This window comes from Myotis yumanensis, unplaced genomic scaffold (assembly GCF_028538775.1).
Source record: "Myotis yumanensis isolate MYYU_CA2020_CCGP unplaced genomic scaffold, mMyoYum1.0.hap1 SCAF_14, whole genome shotgun sequence".
In the NCBI taxonomy this organism is placed as follows: Eukaryota; Metazoa; Chordata; class Mammalia; order Chiroptera; family Vespertilionidae; genus Myotis; species Myotis yumanensis.
Window position 1 is genome coordinate 24030841 of NW_027223765.1, and position 19656 is coordinate 24050496.

Consider the following 19656-nt stretch of genomic DNA (forward strand, 5'->3'; position numbering starts at 1 on the left):
TGCATGGAAGGTGAGTTGAGACGGGCTGTAAAAAACCCACTGTCTCCCATTGTGCGTGGCATCAAGGTCAGATGCCTAATGTGGCACACAGGCCCTTCCTGGCTCCAGCCTCCACAGACCTCCCACCTGCCATCCTTTGCTCGTGCCAGTCCCTCAGTCGCTACCTGGTGAAAGGCCCTTCTTCAAGGCCTGACTGAGATGACGCTTTCTTTGGGTGGCCTTCCCAGGAGGGGGTCTGTTGCACAGTGTGTATACTGGGGTCTCAGTACTTGTCTCACCCGATTGTACCTGCCTGATAAGGTTGTTAGCGATCACACAGATGGGTGGAATTGAGCCTTTACGATAGTGTCTGCCACTCTAGATGGTCCATCTGTGCCGTGCAGCCCTCTGTCTTAGGAGGACAGGGTTGGTGGGTTATATGCATTAGTGACCAGAATAGCTCTTGGCAAATCAGAAGCCTCCAGGAGTTGGCAGGGAGCCTGAGTGAGTGAAGCAGGCCGGTGTGATTTGGGCACAGGGGGTGGGGACGGAAAAGGCAGTCTCTCTCTCAGGGGCGTCTTCGACTCCACTTCGAGCCAGTGGTTGCCAGGTGGGAATGGGGGCCCGGTGTTGACAGATTATCTGACTGCGGGCCTGGCCAGCTAGGGGAGAGGTAGAAAAAATCCTGGTGATGACACAGGGCTGGGGGAGGGGACCAATGCCAATGTCAGAAGTGTCTGGCACAACATGACGGGGGGATGGAGTGAGAAGTGACCGGAGTCTCCTTTACCCCCAGGAGCCATCCCATTGGCCCACCAAGCCCCTACCATCTACTGTTTAGAAATAGCTTTCAGGTAGTTACTTGCGAGGCAGGTGCTTTGCAGCCAATGGACCCTCATGTGTTTTCCAGCACGAGGCTGTTGGTCTTGGGGCAGCCCCATGGCTGGTGATCATGTGTTGTTCCTTCTTCTCTGAGTATCCATTTCCCCTTTCTCAAAGGCATGTGTGTGCATGCGTACACACACTCACACACCCACACCCTCACATGCCCACCCACATACACACACACACACACACACACACACACACACACTCTCACTCTCACTCTCCCCACCCCCACACCCAAGGCGTGGCTGCATCACGCAAATGCCAAAGGGAAAAGGAGGAGAGGGCATGTGGGGTCTGTGAGATATTGACCTGACCTCCAGTATGTCCTAGACATGGGACTAAATTTCTTTTTTTTTTAAATTTGCCCTCCTGTGATGTCCACAGGTCTGGTTCCTCAACTTTTACCCTGTGGTTAAGCCTGGCGTGGCCCACCTGCCTGTTCCTTCCAAACTCTTACCGAGGCCCAGCTTTTATTTTTATTTTTATTTTTATATTTTAAATCTTTGTTGTTGAGAGTATTACAGATGTCATTGTAATCCTCTCAACATTGCCCCCCTTCACCCGGTTCCCGCCCCGCCCGCCCCAGGCCTTCACCACCCTGATAGTGGCTGCCTCCAGGATGGGTGGCCCTACCTCTTGCCATTCTCCACATTCCAGACTTTCAGCTTCCTTCCCTTTCTTGAAAACACCGTGTTCTCCCTCTCACTCTGCTGCCTGCTTGGGACTCAGTATTTCCTCTCCCCTTCCCAGGGCCCATTCATGTTTTAGGTGTCTGTGCAGATACCCCCCCTCCGGGAGGGTTCTGCCTTACCTGGCCTAGTGAGGGTCTCCACTGCTGGGTTCCATGGCACCTGTACCCCACCATCCTGGCACCGACTTCTGGACTGGGCTGTAAGTGCCTGACTTTACCCACCAGATTGGAAGTGCCCTGGAGGCAGGGGCCAAGCCCAAGGCCCAGCACAGGGTCTGGCATGTGGGCAGTTTGCTCTCAGTGTTTCATCTTTTTTTTTTTTTTTTTTAAATATATTTTTATTGATTTCAGAAAGGAAGGGAGAGGGAGAGAGAGATAGAAACATCAATGATGAGAGACAATCACTGATCGGCTGCCTCCTACAAGTCCCACACTGGGCATCAAGTCTGCGTGCAACCTGGGCATGTGCCCTGTGACCTTCTAGTTCATAGGTCGATGCTAAACCACTGAGCCACGCCGGCGGGGCTTAGTGTTTCATCTTGACCACGTCATATGATTGAGGACTCCATGGTAGGGTAGGAAATGGTGCCATCATTATGGGCTAAGCTGCTGCGGCGGCCGACTGGACATCTTCCCTTGAGGATCTAGACAGAGCCTTTTAATCTTCTAGCCTGTGCTGTCTGATATAGTAGTCACTAGCCACATTGATTTTTAAAATTTAAATATAGCCCTGGCCGGTGTGGCTCACTCAGTTGGCTGGGCATCATCCTGTGCACCAGGAGGTCACTGGTTAGATTCCTGGTCAGGGCACATGCCCAGGTTATGGGTTCAATTGATCAATGTTTCTCACATTGATGTTTCTCTCTCTCTCTCTCTCTCTCTCTCTTTTCTCCTCTCCTTCCCCCCCCCCAAAATTAAATATATTTAATTAAGATTAAATAAAATGTATTTCCTCAATCTCACCAGCCAATTAATTTTTTAAAACATAAACATTTTTTCTTCTTAAATTTATTAAATTTATTTTTTGATTACTTAGAGAGACATCAATTTGTTGCTCTACTTATTTATGCATTCATTGATTGATTATTGTCTGTGCCCTGACGGGGATCCAACCCACAACCTTGGTGTATCAGGATGGCGCTCTAAACCAGTGATGGCGAACCTATGACACGCGTGTCAGAGGTGACACGCGAACTCATTTTTTTGGTTGATTTTTCTTTGTTAAATGGCATTGAAATATATAAAATAAATATCAAAAATATGCATTTGTTTTACTCTGGTTGCAAATATCAAAAAATTTCTGTATGTGACATGGCACCAGAGTTAAATTAAGGTTGTTCAAAATGCTGACACGCCGAGCTCAAAAGGTTCGCCATCACTGCTCTAAACCAACTGAGCTACCCAGCCAGGGCTCACCAGCCAATTTCAAGTGCTCAGTATTCACATGTGGCTAGTGGCTGCCGCGCGGGACAGTGCCGATGCTAGAACACCTCCAGCAGCACAGTTCTTTGGCTGGTGCTGCTGTGGACACTGTCCTGTGAAGGTAGTGGGTGCTTGTAGGTTGTGTGAGGTCCATCCTTGGTGTTTGTGGTGAGGTCAGGCAGAATTTTTCAGATTCCTTCTTAAGCCTGAACTGTGCTTCCTCCGTATCCCCCGGCTGCAGGATGCTCGGCAGAAGTTCCGCTCTGTTCTGGTTGAAGCGACGGTGAAACTGGACGAGCTGTTGAAGAAGATCGGCAAAGCCGTGGAAGACTCGAAGCCCTACTGGGAGGCGCGGAGGGTGGCGAGGCAGGTAAGATAGCCCCGCATGTCCTCTCCCGGCCTCTGCCCACCATCCCAGCTGGCATTGGGGTGATCCTTCTGACTTCTGTGTCTCCCCTGAAAGTTAGAAGCGTGAGTCCTGTGTGATGGGGAACAGCCATGACTTTGTCATCAGCTGCATTTGGAGTCAGTCTCTTATCACCCCCCCCCCCCCCCCCCCCCCCGCCCGAAACCCTCCCCAGTCTGCCTTCATCCAGCTCTTGGTACTCTTCATAGAGGGTGGGTGCTGACACTTGGATGGCCCTATGAGTGGGCGCCGCTTTGCCCCCAGAGTTGGCTCCCAGGTCCCCTTGCCAGGCAGCGGGGCCAGCTCAGGCGGAGGAGAGGATGTGTCCAGAACATCAGGCTCCTGCTCTGCCCTCTCCTAATGACCGCCTGTCCGTCTCCTCCTGGTGTGGGAGCAATTAGCCGTTCGCCTCCCCTGAAATACCGGTTCTTTGTCCTGAGAGCCCAAACAGGCAGCTGAGGCACCAAGACGAGAAAAGGGGCAGCAGAGGGGAGCTGCGGTCAGGCGATTGCTGGGGCCACAGGGACGTTGGTTCTGCTTTCAGAGTGTGTCTCCCTTGGATGGCTGCCGCTGAGATGCGGGGTGTCCCTGTGCCACGGCTCGGCCCCCGATGGCCAGGCATGTGGCCGGGGAAGGAGAAGAGCCCTGACACTGGCCCCTGCCTGCTGCTCCTTCCTCTCAGCCCTTGTCTTGGTTGGTGAGCATAAGTGATCATGACAGTCACTGAGTCCTGTGGACAAGGCGCTGAGTCATCAGGTCTGAGCACATAATAGCCGGCCCCCGAGGGCCTGTGACTGACGCACTGTCAACCGGCAGAGCTCAAGATGAATGCTGAGGGCCTCCTGCCCAGCCTGGTGCCTGCACGCCCGCCCCTTCAAGTCCTGCCTCTCTGCAGGTGGGGCAGGAAGAAGGGCGGAGAGGTCTCAGAGTGACCCCTACCCCTCAGCCCCAAGGGACCTTGTTGGTCTGTAGCCGAGGAACTGGAAGGATGCTCAGAGGCCCAGGCTGGGTGCGGATGTCACATCTCATCGCCGTGGATGGGGGCTGTCTGGGCTTGGGCCAGGTGGCCGTCTGTCTGTGCACCAGCGTGACCTTCCTGATGGTGAAGGGGTGGGGCCCACCGCCAGCGCCTGCCAAGTGGGGCTTCCTGTTTTCTTCCTCTGGTCTTGCTCCGCCCCCTTCCTTTCTATATGGACAGACCCCTCTGGCTGTGGAGCAGGGGTGGTCTCTCAGAGGCCTTCAGAGCATCTCCTTCCAGTGCGTGTCTCGCGTGGCACTGTGTTCCCAGAGCCTCCGCATCCTCGTCCATGGGACTCTATGGTCACGGACCAGCCTTGGCTCTCATGAGGTCGTCCTTAGGACTTCATGGGAGAGTGTTTGGCCATGGAATCCCTGCGTGAGCTTAGGTTTTGGCTTCATTTAAAAAAATGTGGTAGGAAATGTCGAAAATAAACAAAAAAGAAAATAAGCCCCCATACCTTCTGTGAACAGTTGATGTATAGCTCTTGTTTTTTTTTTTGTTTTGTTTTGTTTTTTCTTAAATAAAGATTATACTGCAGGGGTGTTTTTAAAAAAAATATATTTTATTGATTTTTTACAGAGAGGAAGGGAGAGAGATAGTTAGAAACATGGATGAGAGAGAAACATCGATCAGCTGCCTCCTGCACGCCCCCTACTGGGGATGTGCCCGCAACCAAGGTACATGCCCTTGACCAGAATCGAACCTGGGACCCCTCAGTCGCTCTGTCCTGTCCACTGAGCCAAACCGGTTAGGGCGGGGTGGTTTTAATATATGTCTGGGATGACCATGTCCATCCAGCCAGAGGCTCAGTGGAACGGTGGAGACTTAACAAAGGGAGAAACTTCTAACAGCTTGGCTTTCTGTAAAGAGTTTACAAAGATTTGTAATTGTCCGGCCTGTAGAAATTCTATCTGCCCATCAAAATGTGCATTGACTTTATTATTCCTGGTGTCAACTCATTTTCCTACTGAGTCAGGCCCAACCCTGTGGTTTTGAGAAAACCCAGTGTACATCCTGCCAGGAGGATGGAGAAGATGTCTGCTCTTTCTTTTCTGGGCTGAGCTGGGGGCAGGGAGCTGGCTTTGATTTCTCTGAGGGTTTTTTCCTTGAGCCGGAGCTTGTTTTTAAGGTGGCTTTGCCGTATCTGCTGGCCCATCTGGCCTTCAGTGTGTGGCCGGGGACATTGTGACGAGGGGGTGGAGCCGTGGGACTTGGGAAACCTGAACAGTGGAGTGTTTCTTGCTTATTTTGCTCCCTGGGTTCTGTCTGGTCGAACAGTGGCCCTGGGCTTGCATTTTATCCCTGCCAGTCCCAACCCTTGTAACTGTTTTCCTTTACAAAAGATTGTGGTCAACGATATGTGAGATTTACCTCTTTTCAGTGTACAGTGCAGTAGCACGAAGGACATTCATATGGCTGTGTAACCCTCACCGCCGTCCATCTCCAGAACTTTTTCATTTTCCCAAACTGAAACGCGGTACTCATGAAATAGTGACTTACCATTTCTCCTTTCCCTCAGCCCTTGGCAGCCACCATTCTGCTTTCCGGCTCTATGAGCCTGACTACTTCAGGCACCCATGTACGTGGGATCCTGCACTATTTGTCTTCTCGTGACTGGCTCATCGCACTTAGCATCATGTCCTCAAGGTTTACCCGTATCGTAGCACATGTTAGATTTTCATTTCTTTTTCAGGCTGAATAGTATTCCACTGTATATGTGGGCCACATTTTGTTTACTCACTCATCTTTAAACTTTTTATTTATTTATTTATTTTAGAGAGAGAGAGGAAGGGGCGGGGGGAGAGAGAGGGATTGATTGTTGTTCCACTTATTTATTAGTTCATTGGTTATTTCTTGTATGTGCCCTGACTGGGGATCGAACCTGCGACCTTGGCATATTGGAACGATGCTCTGACGAGCTGAGCTACTCAGCCAGGGCCTTCCTCACTCATCTTTAAATGACATTGGGGCAGCTCTTGTTATTTTTAACTGGTTGGAGCTGTGAGAAGTGCGTTGCCAATCTGGAGAGCAGCAGAGGGTTATTCGGTGCTGAAAGTTGCCTGTTTGGGGTTTACGGGCCATGCACGTTCATGTCCCATCCTGACTTTCTTTGGGGAAGTGAGTGGGGGAACATTGAAACTTGTAGAATGACTTAGCTGTGGGGCAATCAGCAAAACTTAGCCCCTGGAGCCAGACTGCCTGCCTGCCTTTGAATTCTAATTCACCACTTAATAGCGGTGGGACCTCAGCAGGTTGCTTAATCTCTGTGCCTCAGTTTCTTCATCTATAAAATGGAGTTGTGTGTCAGTTCTAGCTTTTGCTATGGAACAAACCACTTCACACTTAGGGGTTTACAGCACTTAATTAGCTCATGATTTTGCTGGGCAGTTTTCCTGATTTCACACGTGACTAGCTGAGCTCCTGCATCTACAGTCACTTGGTGGGTTGGCTGGAGGCTGGCTGATCTTGGATGGTTTTATCCATCAAGCAGTTGGTTGGTTGTGAGCTGAGGCGTCAGGGGTGACAGGACCACATGTGTCTCATCTCACAGGCCAGGGGGCCTTCTTCCTGCGGGGATTCCAGGCCGCTGCTTGCATCCCATTTGTCCCATTGGGAGGAGTAAGGCACACGGCCAGTCCAAAGTCAAGAGGTGGGAAACAGCCCAGCTGGCGTGGCTCAGTGGTTGAGTGTCGACCTATGAACCAAGAAGCCATGGTTCAATTCCTGGTCTGGGCATATGCCTGGGTTGTGGGTTTGATCCCCAGTGTGGGGTGTGCAGGAGGCAGCCAATCAGTGATTCTCTCTTATCATTGATGCTTCTATCTCTCTCTCTCTCTCCCTTCCTCTCTGAAATCAATTAAAAAAATAAAATTAAAAAAGGTGGGAAACCATAAGCTCTGCCTGCAAAGTATTATAGCCATTTTTACAACTTACCGTTGTATTAAATTAATACATGTGAAACATTGGGATCAAAGGAAAAGAATGTAAGTTATTATTATTCCAGATGTGTTTCCTGTCAGGTATTATGTCTCCCTGGTGGATCTGCTGCCTTAAAAACAAACAAACAAAAAACACAGTAAATACCCCTGGGAAGAAGAAACAAACCTGTGCAGCTGGGAGAGGATAGGGAAGATAGAGAGACAGGGGACAGAAGGTGGTCCCAGGCAGGTTGCGTCCATACGGAGTTAGTCCTCGTGAGGATAAAACGTGCCAGAGGATCAAAAACTGATGCTGAGGAAATAGCTGACTTACTTTTTGACGGATCTAAAGCTCTAAGCCCAAACAGATAATGTGGCGAGGCCCCCAAATGGATGGGGAGTCGTGCTTCCCGTGACATGGGTTAGGTTACGTGCATCAAGTAGTCCCCCGAATTCCTATGTTAACCACAGAGGAACGGAGTGCAGCATCCTCCTGTGCTGGGAAATTCTAGACATTGGTTGTGTTTGCAGAAGACCCTCCGTAAGTGGGGAATGAGAGGCCCAGGTTCTTTATAATAAAACATTAGCCAAGAAGGGTTGAACATTTTCCTGACCCCGGGCGACATGCTCATAAATTTCTTTGGCTTTCAGCCTCTCACAGACTTGCCTACCATGCATTTTTAATTGGTCATGACCTCTCCGGTGTTGATGTCAAATGGAGTCCACAGATTTAGCCACGTTTCCAAGGTTTCAGCATGTGCTATAGACTTCATTTTTACACGAACTGGGGTGGCCTCCAGTGAGGATCTGCAAATTTCCTCTCCCCTTTCCTGGATGTACCCTATTGTTGCCTCATGAACATCGAATTCATGGCCAGCAGCACCGTGACTCATGTCTGAATGAAGTTTATCTGAAAGGAGTGTTTTCTCTGTAAGGGGCATCACAGCCTTCTCGGGCTGAGGAACACTGGACAGCACAGCACTTCAGCACTAGGCTTGGGGGCCAATTTAAATATCTGATCACCAACAAAAATGGGGAAAACATGGCCCTAGCTAGCCTGTGAGATGGACAGTTGTTTGCTGAGTGTGAGAGCTGGAGGGAGAAGGCAGTGCCACCTCGGGAGACCTCAGCTGGGAGTGTGCACGTTGAGTGACTCAAGGTGTTCGCTCCTCTGAGTGGGTCCAGAAATGGCCCAGAATGCACCATAAATATTGATTTTGAGTTGACAGATACATTTTAACAAGTAGACAAAATAGCAGATATGGAATGCATGAGTAATGAGGACTGACCAATTGTATTCACCAAGTAATGAGCCCAGCGAGCTCATTTGTTAGAGCACTGGGCCACATGGCATGGTTGATGGCACGTGGAAGAAGCCAGTGGAGCGAGGTCACTGTGTGTGTGTGTGTGTGTGTGTGTGTGTGTGTGTGTGTGTGTGAAGCTTGGGGAAGAGCAGCACGCCTGAGCCCCAAAGCACGGAGAGAGTCTGGGTACACAGGACAGGGCTGAGATGGGAGGGAGAAGACAGCATGAAGGTAACCAGGACTGTGGGAAGGGAGCCGGGCTGGGGGACCAGCTAGGGAAGGAACGGTGTGGTCTGTGGCCAATTGCGGGAGCACCTGGCAGCCCCGCCCGGCCTCCAGACTGGGTGGAGAAGCTGCAGAGCAGCTACGGTGGGCTCTGGCACATGGGGCTCATGTTGTGTTTGTCAGGTTGATTGGGCTTTGACGACCAGTGTCCTGTCCTTACCTTAATCTGGCCCCATCTTTTGAGATCTGTGTGTTAGGCAGCATGGGTACTGCTCTGTGTAGGGGCTGCCATTTATCTTCCCCTTTTGTCCCCACGTTACAGATGAGGAAACTAGTCCTGAGCCCAGAGACTGTTACTTGGGCCCTTCTGGTTGCATCTGCCTCAGCCTCCCGGGCTAAGAAGTCAGGCCTGTACACACACCTCTCTGGGGTGCGGCCTCATCCGAGAGACTGTGAGACTGGCACACTTACTGGTTAGCCAGCCGCGGAGAAAGGCTCAGAGGGAACCCCGAGGCTTGGACTTGAAGAGCCTGAGCAGCCAGTAGGAAACTGAGGGGCTGGGGATCTGGCTTTGGGAGAGGGTGGTGAGTCGGCTCTCCTGAGTGTTGAACGTGTGACGGGGTTCCTCAGTGGGAATTTCAGGGCGGCTGGAGGTGGGGAGCTGGGAGTGAAGGGTACGGAGGAGAGTGTGGAGGGACCCGAGTCAGAGATTAAGGACGGAGGGAGGAGGAAAAGGAGTCATTTTAACACTCGTTGTATACCATGCACTTTTCTAAGTGCTTTAGTGCATGAAAGAGGCACCTTTTTTTTTTTTTTTTTTTTGCGGAAGAGGAAACTGAGGTTTAGAGAAGTTGAGTTATTCAGGGGGCTCCCCACATCCTCATTTATTGAGGACCTACTAGGTGCCCAGGTCAGCAGTAGTAGGTCCCTTGTGTGCATTATCTCATCTAGTCCTCACAGCAGCAGGGCAAGGTGGCATTACCGTCGTCATACGGAGGCGGGGATAGTAACTGAGGCTCGGGAGGTAAAGTAGCGAGTCCCCATCACAGACCTCGTGAGGAGAGGAGCGAGGGTTTGAACCTGCATCTGCCTGGTTCTGGCTGCTGCCTGGTGCCTGGCACGTAGGAGGCACATAGTGACTGTTGCAAAGCCTGCCCTACCCTCTGACACATCGTAGGAGAAACAGTTGACTGGTTGGGCTAAAGGAAGATTTTGAGCTCCTCTGTGCACTTAGTTCCCTGCCTTTCCTGCCCTGGGGAACTGGGAGGCTCTTGCTCTAAGTAATTGGGGGCCCTTTCAGACTTCTCCCCCTCATGGCCCTATGTCGTCTTGTTCTGGGACCAGTGCAGCTCCGTCCTGCCTCCCTTCTTCCTGGTCACTTTGACTTCTGCTGAGCCGCTTTCCTGCCTGGGTGGCAGCTCTCGCCGCCGTGGGACTTGGGTCAGGAGGTTGGGTCAGTGACGTCCATCCTGGGGGCCCCGATCGTATTCCCGCTGGGTGGCCACCGGCCGGTTCCTGGGAACTGCGTCATCCCGGCTGCCCACGGCAAGGGCAAGCAGCGGAGTGACGGGGCGCCTGTCGCAGAGCAGAGATCCTAGTGATTTACAGCAAGAAGGGAGACGGCCATGAACTCTCCCTCGCCTGCAGGGCTGCATGCATCCTGCCTGCAGTCTTGGTTGGAGATTGGGGGGAAGGAGCCGCCGCAGTGTGGAAGCCTAGAATCTTGAATCTGCGTGGAGAGGGGAGCTTCTGACCCAGGTTGCTGGCTAGAGTAGGTCTTGAGGCTTCAGTCGGAAGGACACCCCTTCCCCCACCCTCTTTGGAGTCACTCAGCTCCTGCTTGTCCGGCTCTGCCTCCGAGTCCTCTGCTGCAGCGGGAGCAGGGAGCCTTGTTGATCTTGAGGTTTCCTCTCCTGGTGGTTCTGTGGGCCCCTTGCATTGGACCCTTACTGTTGGGGGCCAGATGTAAGCTGGCAAGGTCCTTGCACCTGTAGGGGCTAGCAAGACTGGGACCCTTACCCACACAGTTTTCCCAGACTTGTTTGGATGGCGTTTATCAGTAGAATAAGAGCAACATTTGTAAAATGAAAACAGCCTTTCATAGCTTACCAAGAAGTCTATAACTATTTACTAAGATATGCTGTACTAAAAACTTGTCCTTCTGCTATATCCCTCCCTTAGAAATTAAAAAAAACAAAGAATACATTCCTCTTGACAAACCTCCTATTCAATATATTATATATAAATAAAATTATATGGCTAATAAACTCACTTCAATTCATCAAGAGAACTGGGGTCCTCCCGATCCCGCTTTCCTGTCTTTCTTTCTTTTCTCAATTCCCACCTCCCTGCCTCAGCCCGGCTCAACCCTGTCAAGCTGGCCCCGGCACCTTACCTGACTGGCAGGTGGCAGAAGGCCAGGAATGGGGCACTGCTCACATGCAGGGTCTCACCCAGGCAGTAGTAAGCATGCTGCCCACCATGACCTTGTCGGTTGGGAGCTTTGTCAGGGACGGTTCCCCTCTCCCTGTCCCCTTTGCTTTTCACGGAGGCACCGCTGACTCCCAGGAAGTGCCGCTTGGTGGGCGACATGCTGCCCGAAGCTAACAGATGGGGTTTGTCACCGCAGTTTAGCAGTTAGAGGCCGAGCTGGACAAGGTTGTTTCTTGCTTCCTCCCCTCCCTGCCATCTGCCTTCAGGGAGATTATTGCGTTGACATAGATCACCCCTTCCTTCCTCCCCACGTTGTAAACCACGGGCACCCCCTGGAAAGGAGGGGAGGGGTGACTGACTTTTGGGATAAGAAAATCAGAGTAGGGGATGGATGTGGCTACCAGTTTTGTCAACACGGATAGGCGTTTTATGTCGCCAGGCAGCAAGGTTTGGGCCCTGGCCCAATGGTGAGATTTCTCCGGGGCACTTTCGGTTTACTTTCCGTTCCCTTTCCTCACCTTGGGGATCCCCTCTGCCCCGCCCTCCCTGCTTTCCTTCTTTCTTTTCCCCTCCCACCTCCCATCCCTCCCCATGTGACTTCATATTCTGACCCCCCCTCCCTTCTATGAAAATTTACCCTTAAGATCCGATGGACTTGTTTACTCTGAGGAGTAGCTGACAGTTGTGATCAGAGGTTTACTCTGGATGTTCAAGTACTTAGGCTTTAAAAACATTCCCATGGCTCTACGCCCTTCTCCCCAGCACGCAACGGGTTCCTGACCAGAGAGCACGTCCCTGCGCCCACGTGGCTTCTGGTCATGTGGGACCTACGCGTGGACTGATAGACTTTAATTCGCACGGATGCTCTCAGTAAACTCTGGTTCTGCTAAAAAACAAAACAAAACGACAAAAACCCAAAAAACAAACATTCCCATGGTTTGCCATCTGCTGTTTCCATCCTGATGCTCATGTCCAGCTCTTTCTTTTTTTTTTTTAAAAAAATATGTTTTTTATTGATTTCAGAGAGGAAGGGAGAAGGAGAAAGAGATAGAAACATCAATGATGAGAGAGAATCATTGATTGGCTGCCTCCTGAATGCCCCCTACTGGGGAACAAGCCTGCAACCTGGGCATGTGCCCTGACTGGAATCGAACCTGGGACCCTTCAGTCCGCAGGCCGACACTCTGTCCACTGAGCCAAACTGGCTAGGGCTCATGTCCAGCTCTTGACAGGTGTGTGAAGGAACCACACCCATGGCACCAAGAGGGCAATACCTAGAAGTCCAGGCCAGAGACAGAGCTTCATTTCTGTGCAGTAGAATGTTCTTGTGGAGTTTAAGCCAAAGGTGGGGTCAGCAGACAGAGTGCCGGCCATCCAGTTGAACGTGAATTTCAGATCATGTTTTAAAGTATAACTCCGTTTCATGCAAGAGTAGGGACATACTTAAGTAAAACAAATATGTTATTTACCCGAAAGTCAGATTTAACTGGGAGTCCCGTATTTTTATGTGCCACAAAGGAGAGAAGTTGGGGTGTTGAGTCATCAGCCAGATGGAGAAGGTAGTTTTGGACCCAGCTGCCCCTTCTCAGGGATTCTGAATTCATAGCCTGTGGGGCTGTGGAGGGTTCTGGTCCCCACATTACCATTCTTCAGCCGTAGCCTTGGGCAAGTACAAGTGAGGGCATCCGTGGGGGTGTTCAGTACAACCAAAAAGCACTCAATATGCTCACACACCTGTTCTAGGTACTCCTAAGCCTGGCTTTCCTAGGAAGAAACGGGGTTTCTAAGCTCAGCGGCTGAGTCTGTTCCTCTCTAACCCTCAAGAGCTTGATTGCTGAGAGCAGGTCAGCTCCAGACAGAATTCTGGAGGGTTCCATGGGAGGACACGTCAACTGGGCCTCTTCTCAGGAAATTCCGGAATGTGGGTTCCTCAGCTGTTTTTCCACTGACTTGTGCAGACATTGCCTGGCGTCTGCCTCCTTCCAGCTTTCTCCTCTAACCCCAATCTGGAGTGCCTTTCTGAGTTAATGTGATCCTGGGCTGCTTTGTTTATTCATTCTTTCCATTTGAAACTTTTGTAGGCACTGGAGAACGTACATTCTCCTAGAGGAAAGAGCATTTCTTTGCTTCAGTATGGGCACCTGTGGGCTTTGTTTAGGAAGCCTCCCTTTGAAGAGATGGTTTAAATGAAGTAAGGAAGAGATACCATGTATTCATCAATTTGTATCCACCCTCAGGTGCATTCCCCATCCCTTTGGCAAAGCACCATCCTGCAGAGGTGTTGGGCCTTTGCTATTTCTAACAATCGTGGTGTCCTGAGCTCTTCTAAGATTGTCCCATTCTTTGAATTTAAGTCTGTTAATCTCAGGCTCAGGCCATCTGAGTGAAGATTCTCTTTATACCAGAATAACAGGAGGTCTGTTTCCACCCTGACCTGGGCACTCCACCTGGGTGGGCGAGGGCATCTGTAGTGGGCTCTTCAGCGAGCAGCTGTTGGAAGGAAATCATCTACATATATAAAAGGCTAAGTGACTGACCGACCGACTGACCGGCCGACCGGCTGGTACACATGACAGGCACTGATAATTTAAAAATAAATGTTGACTCGCGCATGTGCAATACATATAAAGCTCTCAGGGGGCCAATTGCACAAGTGTGTTTCGATCTGTCATTGCCAATCATGAATTTGTTTGTTTTTGTTGACATTCTGAAGCTGAAAGAAAGTGCGTCATCGACAGAATATGTCTGAAGACCAACTATTGGCACAACATACCTCTCAAGTCAAAAGAAGCCGGTGTCATTGACAGAATGTATCTGAAGACCAACTATTGGCACTTCTAGTATAGAGAAAGGGTGAAGAGCAATATTAAAATATTTCTTCTAATTAATTTCCTTTCCATGTGCACGAATTCATGCACCGGGCCACTAGTGAGGTATAAGGCACTATGCTAGTTTATATATGTTCCCCGTCCCAACACCCAAGACCATAAGAAACTATACAGATGAAGCTTAACAGCCTGAAATTCACATTGCCTTGTGCACAAAAGAGTGGTTTCATCTTGTATCCACTAGGAATTGCATTTGGTTGCAAGTAACAGAGGACTCAAAAACAGTGGTCTAAACACATAAGGCTACCTCCTCTCACCTAAAAAAAAAAAGACCTGAATTAGGCAGTCTAGGTTGGTGCTGTGACTCCATGGTCATCTGAGACCCCGTGGCTTATTACTTCTTCATCTTAGTATGTGAGTCCCCTCCTCAAAGTTACCTCATGGTCCGAGAGCTCCAGGAGCTCCTGCCATCACATCTGTATTTCAGGAAAAGAGGAAGGAAGGGGCAGGGGCATATGCTTCTTCTATGTTAAAGAGTCTGTGGAAGTCCCTGCTTGTTTCATTGCCAGAATCTAGTCACATAGTCATGGATAACTACAAGGGAGGCTTGGCTTAAAGATTTTTTTTAGTATTTTTTTTTCATCCTCACCCAAGGATATTTTTTCTATTGACTTTTAGAGAGTGGAAGGAAGGAAGAGGGCAGGGAGAGAGAGAGAGGGAAACACCAATGTGAGAGAGAGACATCGATTGGTTGCCTCCCTGAATGTGCCCCAAACCTGCAATCCAGGTATGTGCCCTTGACTGGGAATTGAACCCACAATCCTTTGGTGCATGGGCAATGCTCTAACTACTTAGCAACACCGGCCAGTGCAGCTTATTGTTGTTGGGGTTTTTTTTTGGTTTTTTTTTAGCCAGCAGAATTGTTTCTAAGGCTGAAGGGGAGAATGGATATGGGGAGTCAGCGAAACAACTCTGCCACATCTGTAGTGTGGCCTCTGTCTTCTAGAAAGGCTCTGGGTTGGAGAGAGGCGGGCATTTGTGCCCCACAGAGCAGGCATACGAGGACTTCCTGGAGTAGACAAGCACAGTAACCCCATATCTGCCTGCTACATTACCTCCTCCTTTTTTATGGGGTGTGGAAACTTCCTTTCCCTTATATTGTGCTGGAGAACTAAGGAAATGCTAGCTTCCCACAAAGGTGTGTGTGTGTGTGTGTTTTGTCACAGAATCCATTCCTGCTTTCTTTTAATAAATGCTAAGAAAATGACTCATTTCCCATCGCCACTTCTTTGGTGCAAGCCCTCATGTCTTGCCCGGACTATTGAAATAGGCTTTCAATTGGTATTCCTGTTTTCTCGTGCCCCCTCCCTATCCCTCACGCCCCCCAGCCGAATCTTGCCGAAGTCATTCTACTGATAGTCTTGCTCAGAAACTTTATTGCATGTGACTAATTTTATTGGTCAACTTGGTTGGGCCACAGGTATGTAGTCAAACATTATTCTGAATGTTTCTTTGAGGGTGTTTACTGGATGAGATTTGCATTTAAACTGGTGGTTTTGAGTAAAGCAGATTGCCCTCCATAGTGTGAGTGGGTCTGATCCAATCATTTAAAGGCCTGAATAGATCAAAAGACTGCCCTGCCCTGAGTAAGAGGGAATGCTGCCCTAGACAGCCTTTGGACTTGAACTGCAGCATCGACTCTCCTCTGGGTCTCTAGCCTGCTGACCACTCCCTGTTCAGATTTTGGACTTGCCAACCTCAATAATCACATGAGCTGATTTCTTAAACGAAATCTCTGTATATATGTGCATCCCGTTGGTTCTGTTTCTCTGAAGAACCCCGACGACTACAGCACTTCTTCTGTCTCTAGTGTCAAGCACAGCCTGGCCAGCCCCTCTCATCCTTTGGCACCTGCACGCCTCCGTGATCGCCCCGGTGTGCACCCTCCCATCCGCCCCCACAGTACTCAGATCTGCCGGGTGCATCTTGCTGTTGCACTCACTTCTGAGTACATCGCGGAACGTTCTGCATCACTGAATATTCTGTTCTTTTCGTGATGTTTTCCTCCCAGACTGACTAATTCTGTGATGTTCAGAACTGTAGCCACCAGCCACATGTGACTGCTTAACTATAAATTAATACAATGAAGTAAAACGAAAAGTTCAGTGTCACCAGCCACATTTTAAATGCTCAGTAGCCACACGTGGCTGATGGCTACTATTTTGGGACAGCACACATAGAGAATGTTTCCATTATTGCAGAAAGTTCTGTTGGACGGCACTACTTAGCTTCGGCCCTTGGCTGATTAAAGTGAAGACGCAGGTCGGCGTAACATCTACAGACTCGGCATTGCCCTTCCCTCGCTAAGTCTGTCTTTAGCTTTGCTTCTTGGAGAATTTGACGGAAGTATGGATATCATCTCTGAAAACACGCGTGTGTGCACACGGGTGCGTAAATTATAATCACGATTTTAGGGTACTCATCAGCTTCCCTTAAAAGTCACCCATGTCCTGTGGCTTAATAACCATGAGCTAACACTGCATAATGCTTGCTTATATGACAGCTGACACTTTTATTCTGTGTACCGTAGGCCTGTATTAGCCCTTGACCTTGTTAACTTCTCAAAGCAACCCCATGAGGTAGCGCCTGCTATTCTCTTCATTTTGCAGATGAGGAAACTGAAGCACAGAGAAGTGAAATAAGGTGCTTGGGTCACCCTGCTACTGAGTGGCCTGCCCAGGATTCGACCCAGGCAGCCCCGAGTCTATGTTCTAACCTCTACGCCTGGGGCCGCCTGGGGTGAAGGAACCCACCTGTGGAGTCTGAGCTCCTGAGGGCAGAAATGGCCTCTGATCCTTTGCAGATCTTCACATGCATGGTGTGTGGTAAAAGGGAAACGAATGCTTGGGGAAAGGAGGCATGCCTGGAATTGGGAGGGTTATACATAGGCTTGCGATGGGGCTGGTCTAATCCTTTCCTTTTCTTCGTTCCTTCCATTGGCTGCAATTTGTTCCTGGTCCCCTAGAGCTGGGAGAGGCCCAAGTCCTCAGACCTACTTTGCGTGGCAATACCAGGTGGGAAGGAGGGGATTTGCCAAAAGCCCTGGCTCACATGAAGAGCCCTTGCCAGGCCAGCTAGCGCCAACTTTGCCTCTCTAGGCTGGGAGCCCAGCTGCTGCCCTGGCTCTGTCACATGGCCATTCCTGTCTTTTTCAGAGACCCCTGGGTAGCTTGACATGGCGCCGGCTCCAGTGGACGGAGGGGCCTGGGCGTGTGCGCGCTTGGGCCCTGTCACTCTTAGGCCAGGGTCTGCTGGCTCCAGCCTTGTTTGACGTCTTTGCACTTGCATTGTGATGGATCCCTCAGCTTTTTCATCTACTGTGCCGGGCAGCGAGGTGTGCTGTGCCAACTCTTACTTATATTGAGCCTTCTTTTGCATCTGCGTCCCCCTGACCTTGGAATTCTTTGGAGATCTTCTTGCAGGTGGCAGTTAAAATTAAGGTGGGTTGACCTAGAGGCCAAAGCTGGGTTGGAGGAGGGGGGTTGACATCTCAGTGAATCAGTCACTCCTTTGGCTGTGCTTCAGTGAGCCAGGCGGCGAATGGCCCAGGCAAGCCCGAAACCTGGGGAAGCCGGGGAGGGGCAGCCAGGTCCCTGGCTGATGAAGGGCTTGGAATAACATGTTTCCACGTGCAGGTTCCTCCCCACCATGGTGGTGGAGGCTCACAGTGTACAAAACATGGTCACTGCCTTCGTAGAGTTTGCTATCTTGTTGAGGAGACCGAGTGAATAGTACAATAATTCAAGAGACGTGTCATCAACATGCTCATATGCTGGGCAGGTGTCAAAGTGTTTTTCCACTTACACTCTCTTATAACATGGCAAACTACTGAAATAAGTACTTGGTCCCGTGAACTCAGAGAGGGTGGAATTTTATCCAGGAACGAATTTCCCAAAGACCCACTGGGACCTGGGTTATGTATCATTCATCTTGGGGATGGGGGGGGAGGGGGAGGGAGTGTGTGAGGGAGAGCGGAAGGGGGGATTATTCCGATCTGGAAAGAGTGGCACTCACACCGCACCATCTAGTGTATACAATTAAGGCGTCATTCAGGTGAGTTTTCACACTATAAATGGGCATTTGCAAGGATAAATGCTCCCGGAGAGAGATTTATCTGATTCTGTGAGCCACAGAAGAAAAAATTAGCAAAGTGCATTGAAATGATCGACCACAGGGAGTTGTTTGTGGCGTACCATTTGCAGTCTAGCTGTCTCTTAATTAAACACATATTTCTTGGACCTCTGCAGTGTACAGGCCACCAGGGGAGGTTTTGGGAATAAAAATTTCAGTAGCACGGTCCCTGCTCCTGCAAGGCTCCCAGGGTCGCTCGGAGTGATGCCGCTTTAAGGAAACTCCCTGCATTTTGCAGGAAGGAGAGGCTGTGGGTGCTGGGCCTTTTGCTGTAGCACCAACTTAGAGGGCCCTGGGCCGGGGGGACTGACCAGCTGTTTCTTGCCATCTAGCACGTGTTTGTGGCTCTGGGGTTGAGTTCCTTCTCCTTCCTGATTTCGCGTCTCTTTTGTGGGTCTCTCCCAGGTAGAAAGCCTTGAGAGCCCCCTTCCCAACCCTCCACTCCAAGCTGCAGAGCGAGGTAGCGTCAGCTAAAGTCACTCTGTCTAGACTGGGTGTGCGCTCGGCCTCTGTTAATGGCAGCGTCTTGGGAGTGGAGCCAAGCAGTTGTGCGAGGTGCTGGCTGGCGGCAGACCGGTCCTGGCCTATTGAAGGAAGCTCTCCGAGTGAGAAGCGCCTTTTGTGGGTCCCAGCCTGGGAGGGAAGGGGCCACGGGTGGATACTCCCATCATTTCTCCTGAGTATTTCTTGTCTCCGGGGCATGAGGAATGTCAAGGACTTTGAACCCATTTTAAAAATCCAGTTTCCAAATGGAGACCAGCAGAGCATGGGTTAGCCCGTGAAAGTTTGGCACATGGTGTGTCAAACACAGGTGGCAAGGACGGATGGATGGTCTGGCTGCCCCCTTTCTCTGAATCCAGAGCTAGCCTCCCCGTGACATGCTGAATGCTGTCTCGCTCTGACGCTGGTTGTCCCCATATCCTTAGATTAGGTTCTTACTGCTCTGCATGGGATTTGAAGGAGTGGAGGCCATTATTGTTTGGGGAATGGTGGCTGGCTCGTGGCCCAGCCAACCACAGACCCTTAATTAGTCCTCCTATGTCAGAGGAGCATGAGCAGGGCCTTCCTCAGCAAAACGGCCCATAGAGCCGGGGATGGAGAGGATAACAGTTCCCGGGAGAGTGGCTTGGGGATGGGACATGTGCTCATCACGGCTGGGCGTGTGGGTGGTCAAGGGTAAACCACAGTTCCTGTCCTCAAGAAGCTTTCGTTCTGCAAACTCTCATGTGCTCAACCACGGCTGGGCAGTGTGACGCGGTCTCTGAATGAGGTCTCTGTCAGGTGCTGGGAAACGGATCGCTGGAAGTTCAGAAAAGGGGAAAACCTGTAAGTTTCAGAAGAACAGGACTT

At 50.4% G+C, this 19656-nt stretch overlaps 1 protein-coding gene across 1 annotated transcript in view; it reads left to right on the plus strand.

Annotated features, from left to right (window-relative positions):
- SH3BP5 (SH3 domain binding protein 5) overlaps window positions 1-19656 on the plus strand; it is a 66725-nt gene that overhangs the window by 24982 nt on the left and 22087 nt on the right. The window contains exon 3 of the mRNA XM_070433377.1: window positions 3222-3350. Within this exon, the coding sequence (XP_070289478.1) occupies window positions 3222-3350 (129 nt within the window). The remainder of the gene's footprint in view (window positions 1-3221; window positions 3351-19656) is intronic.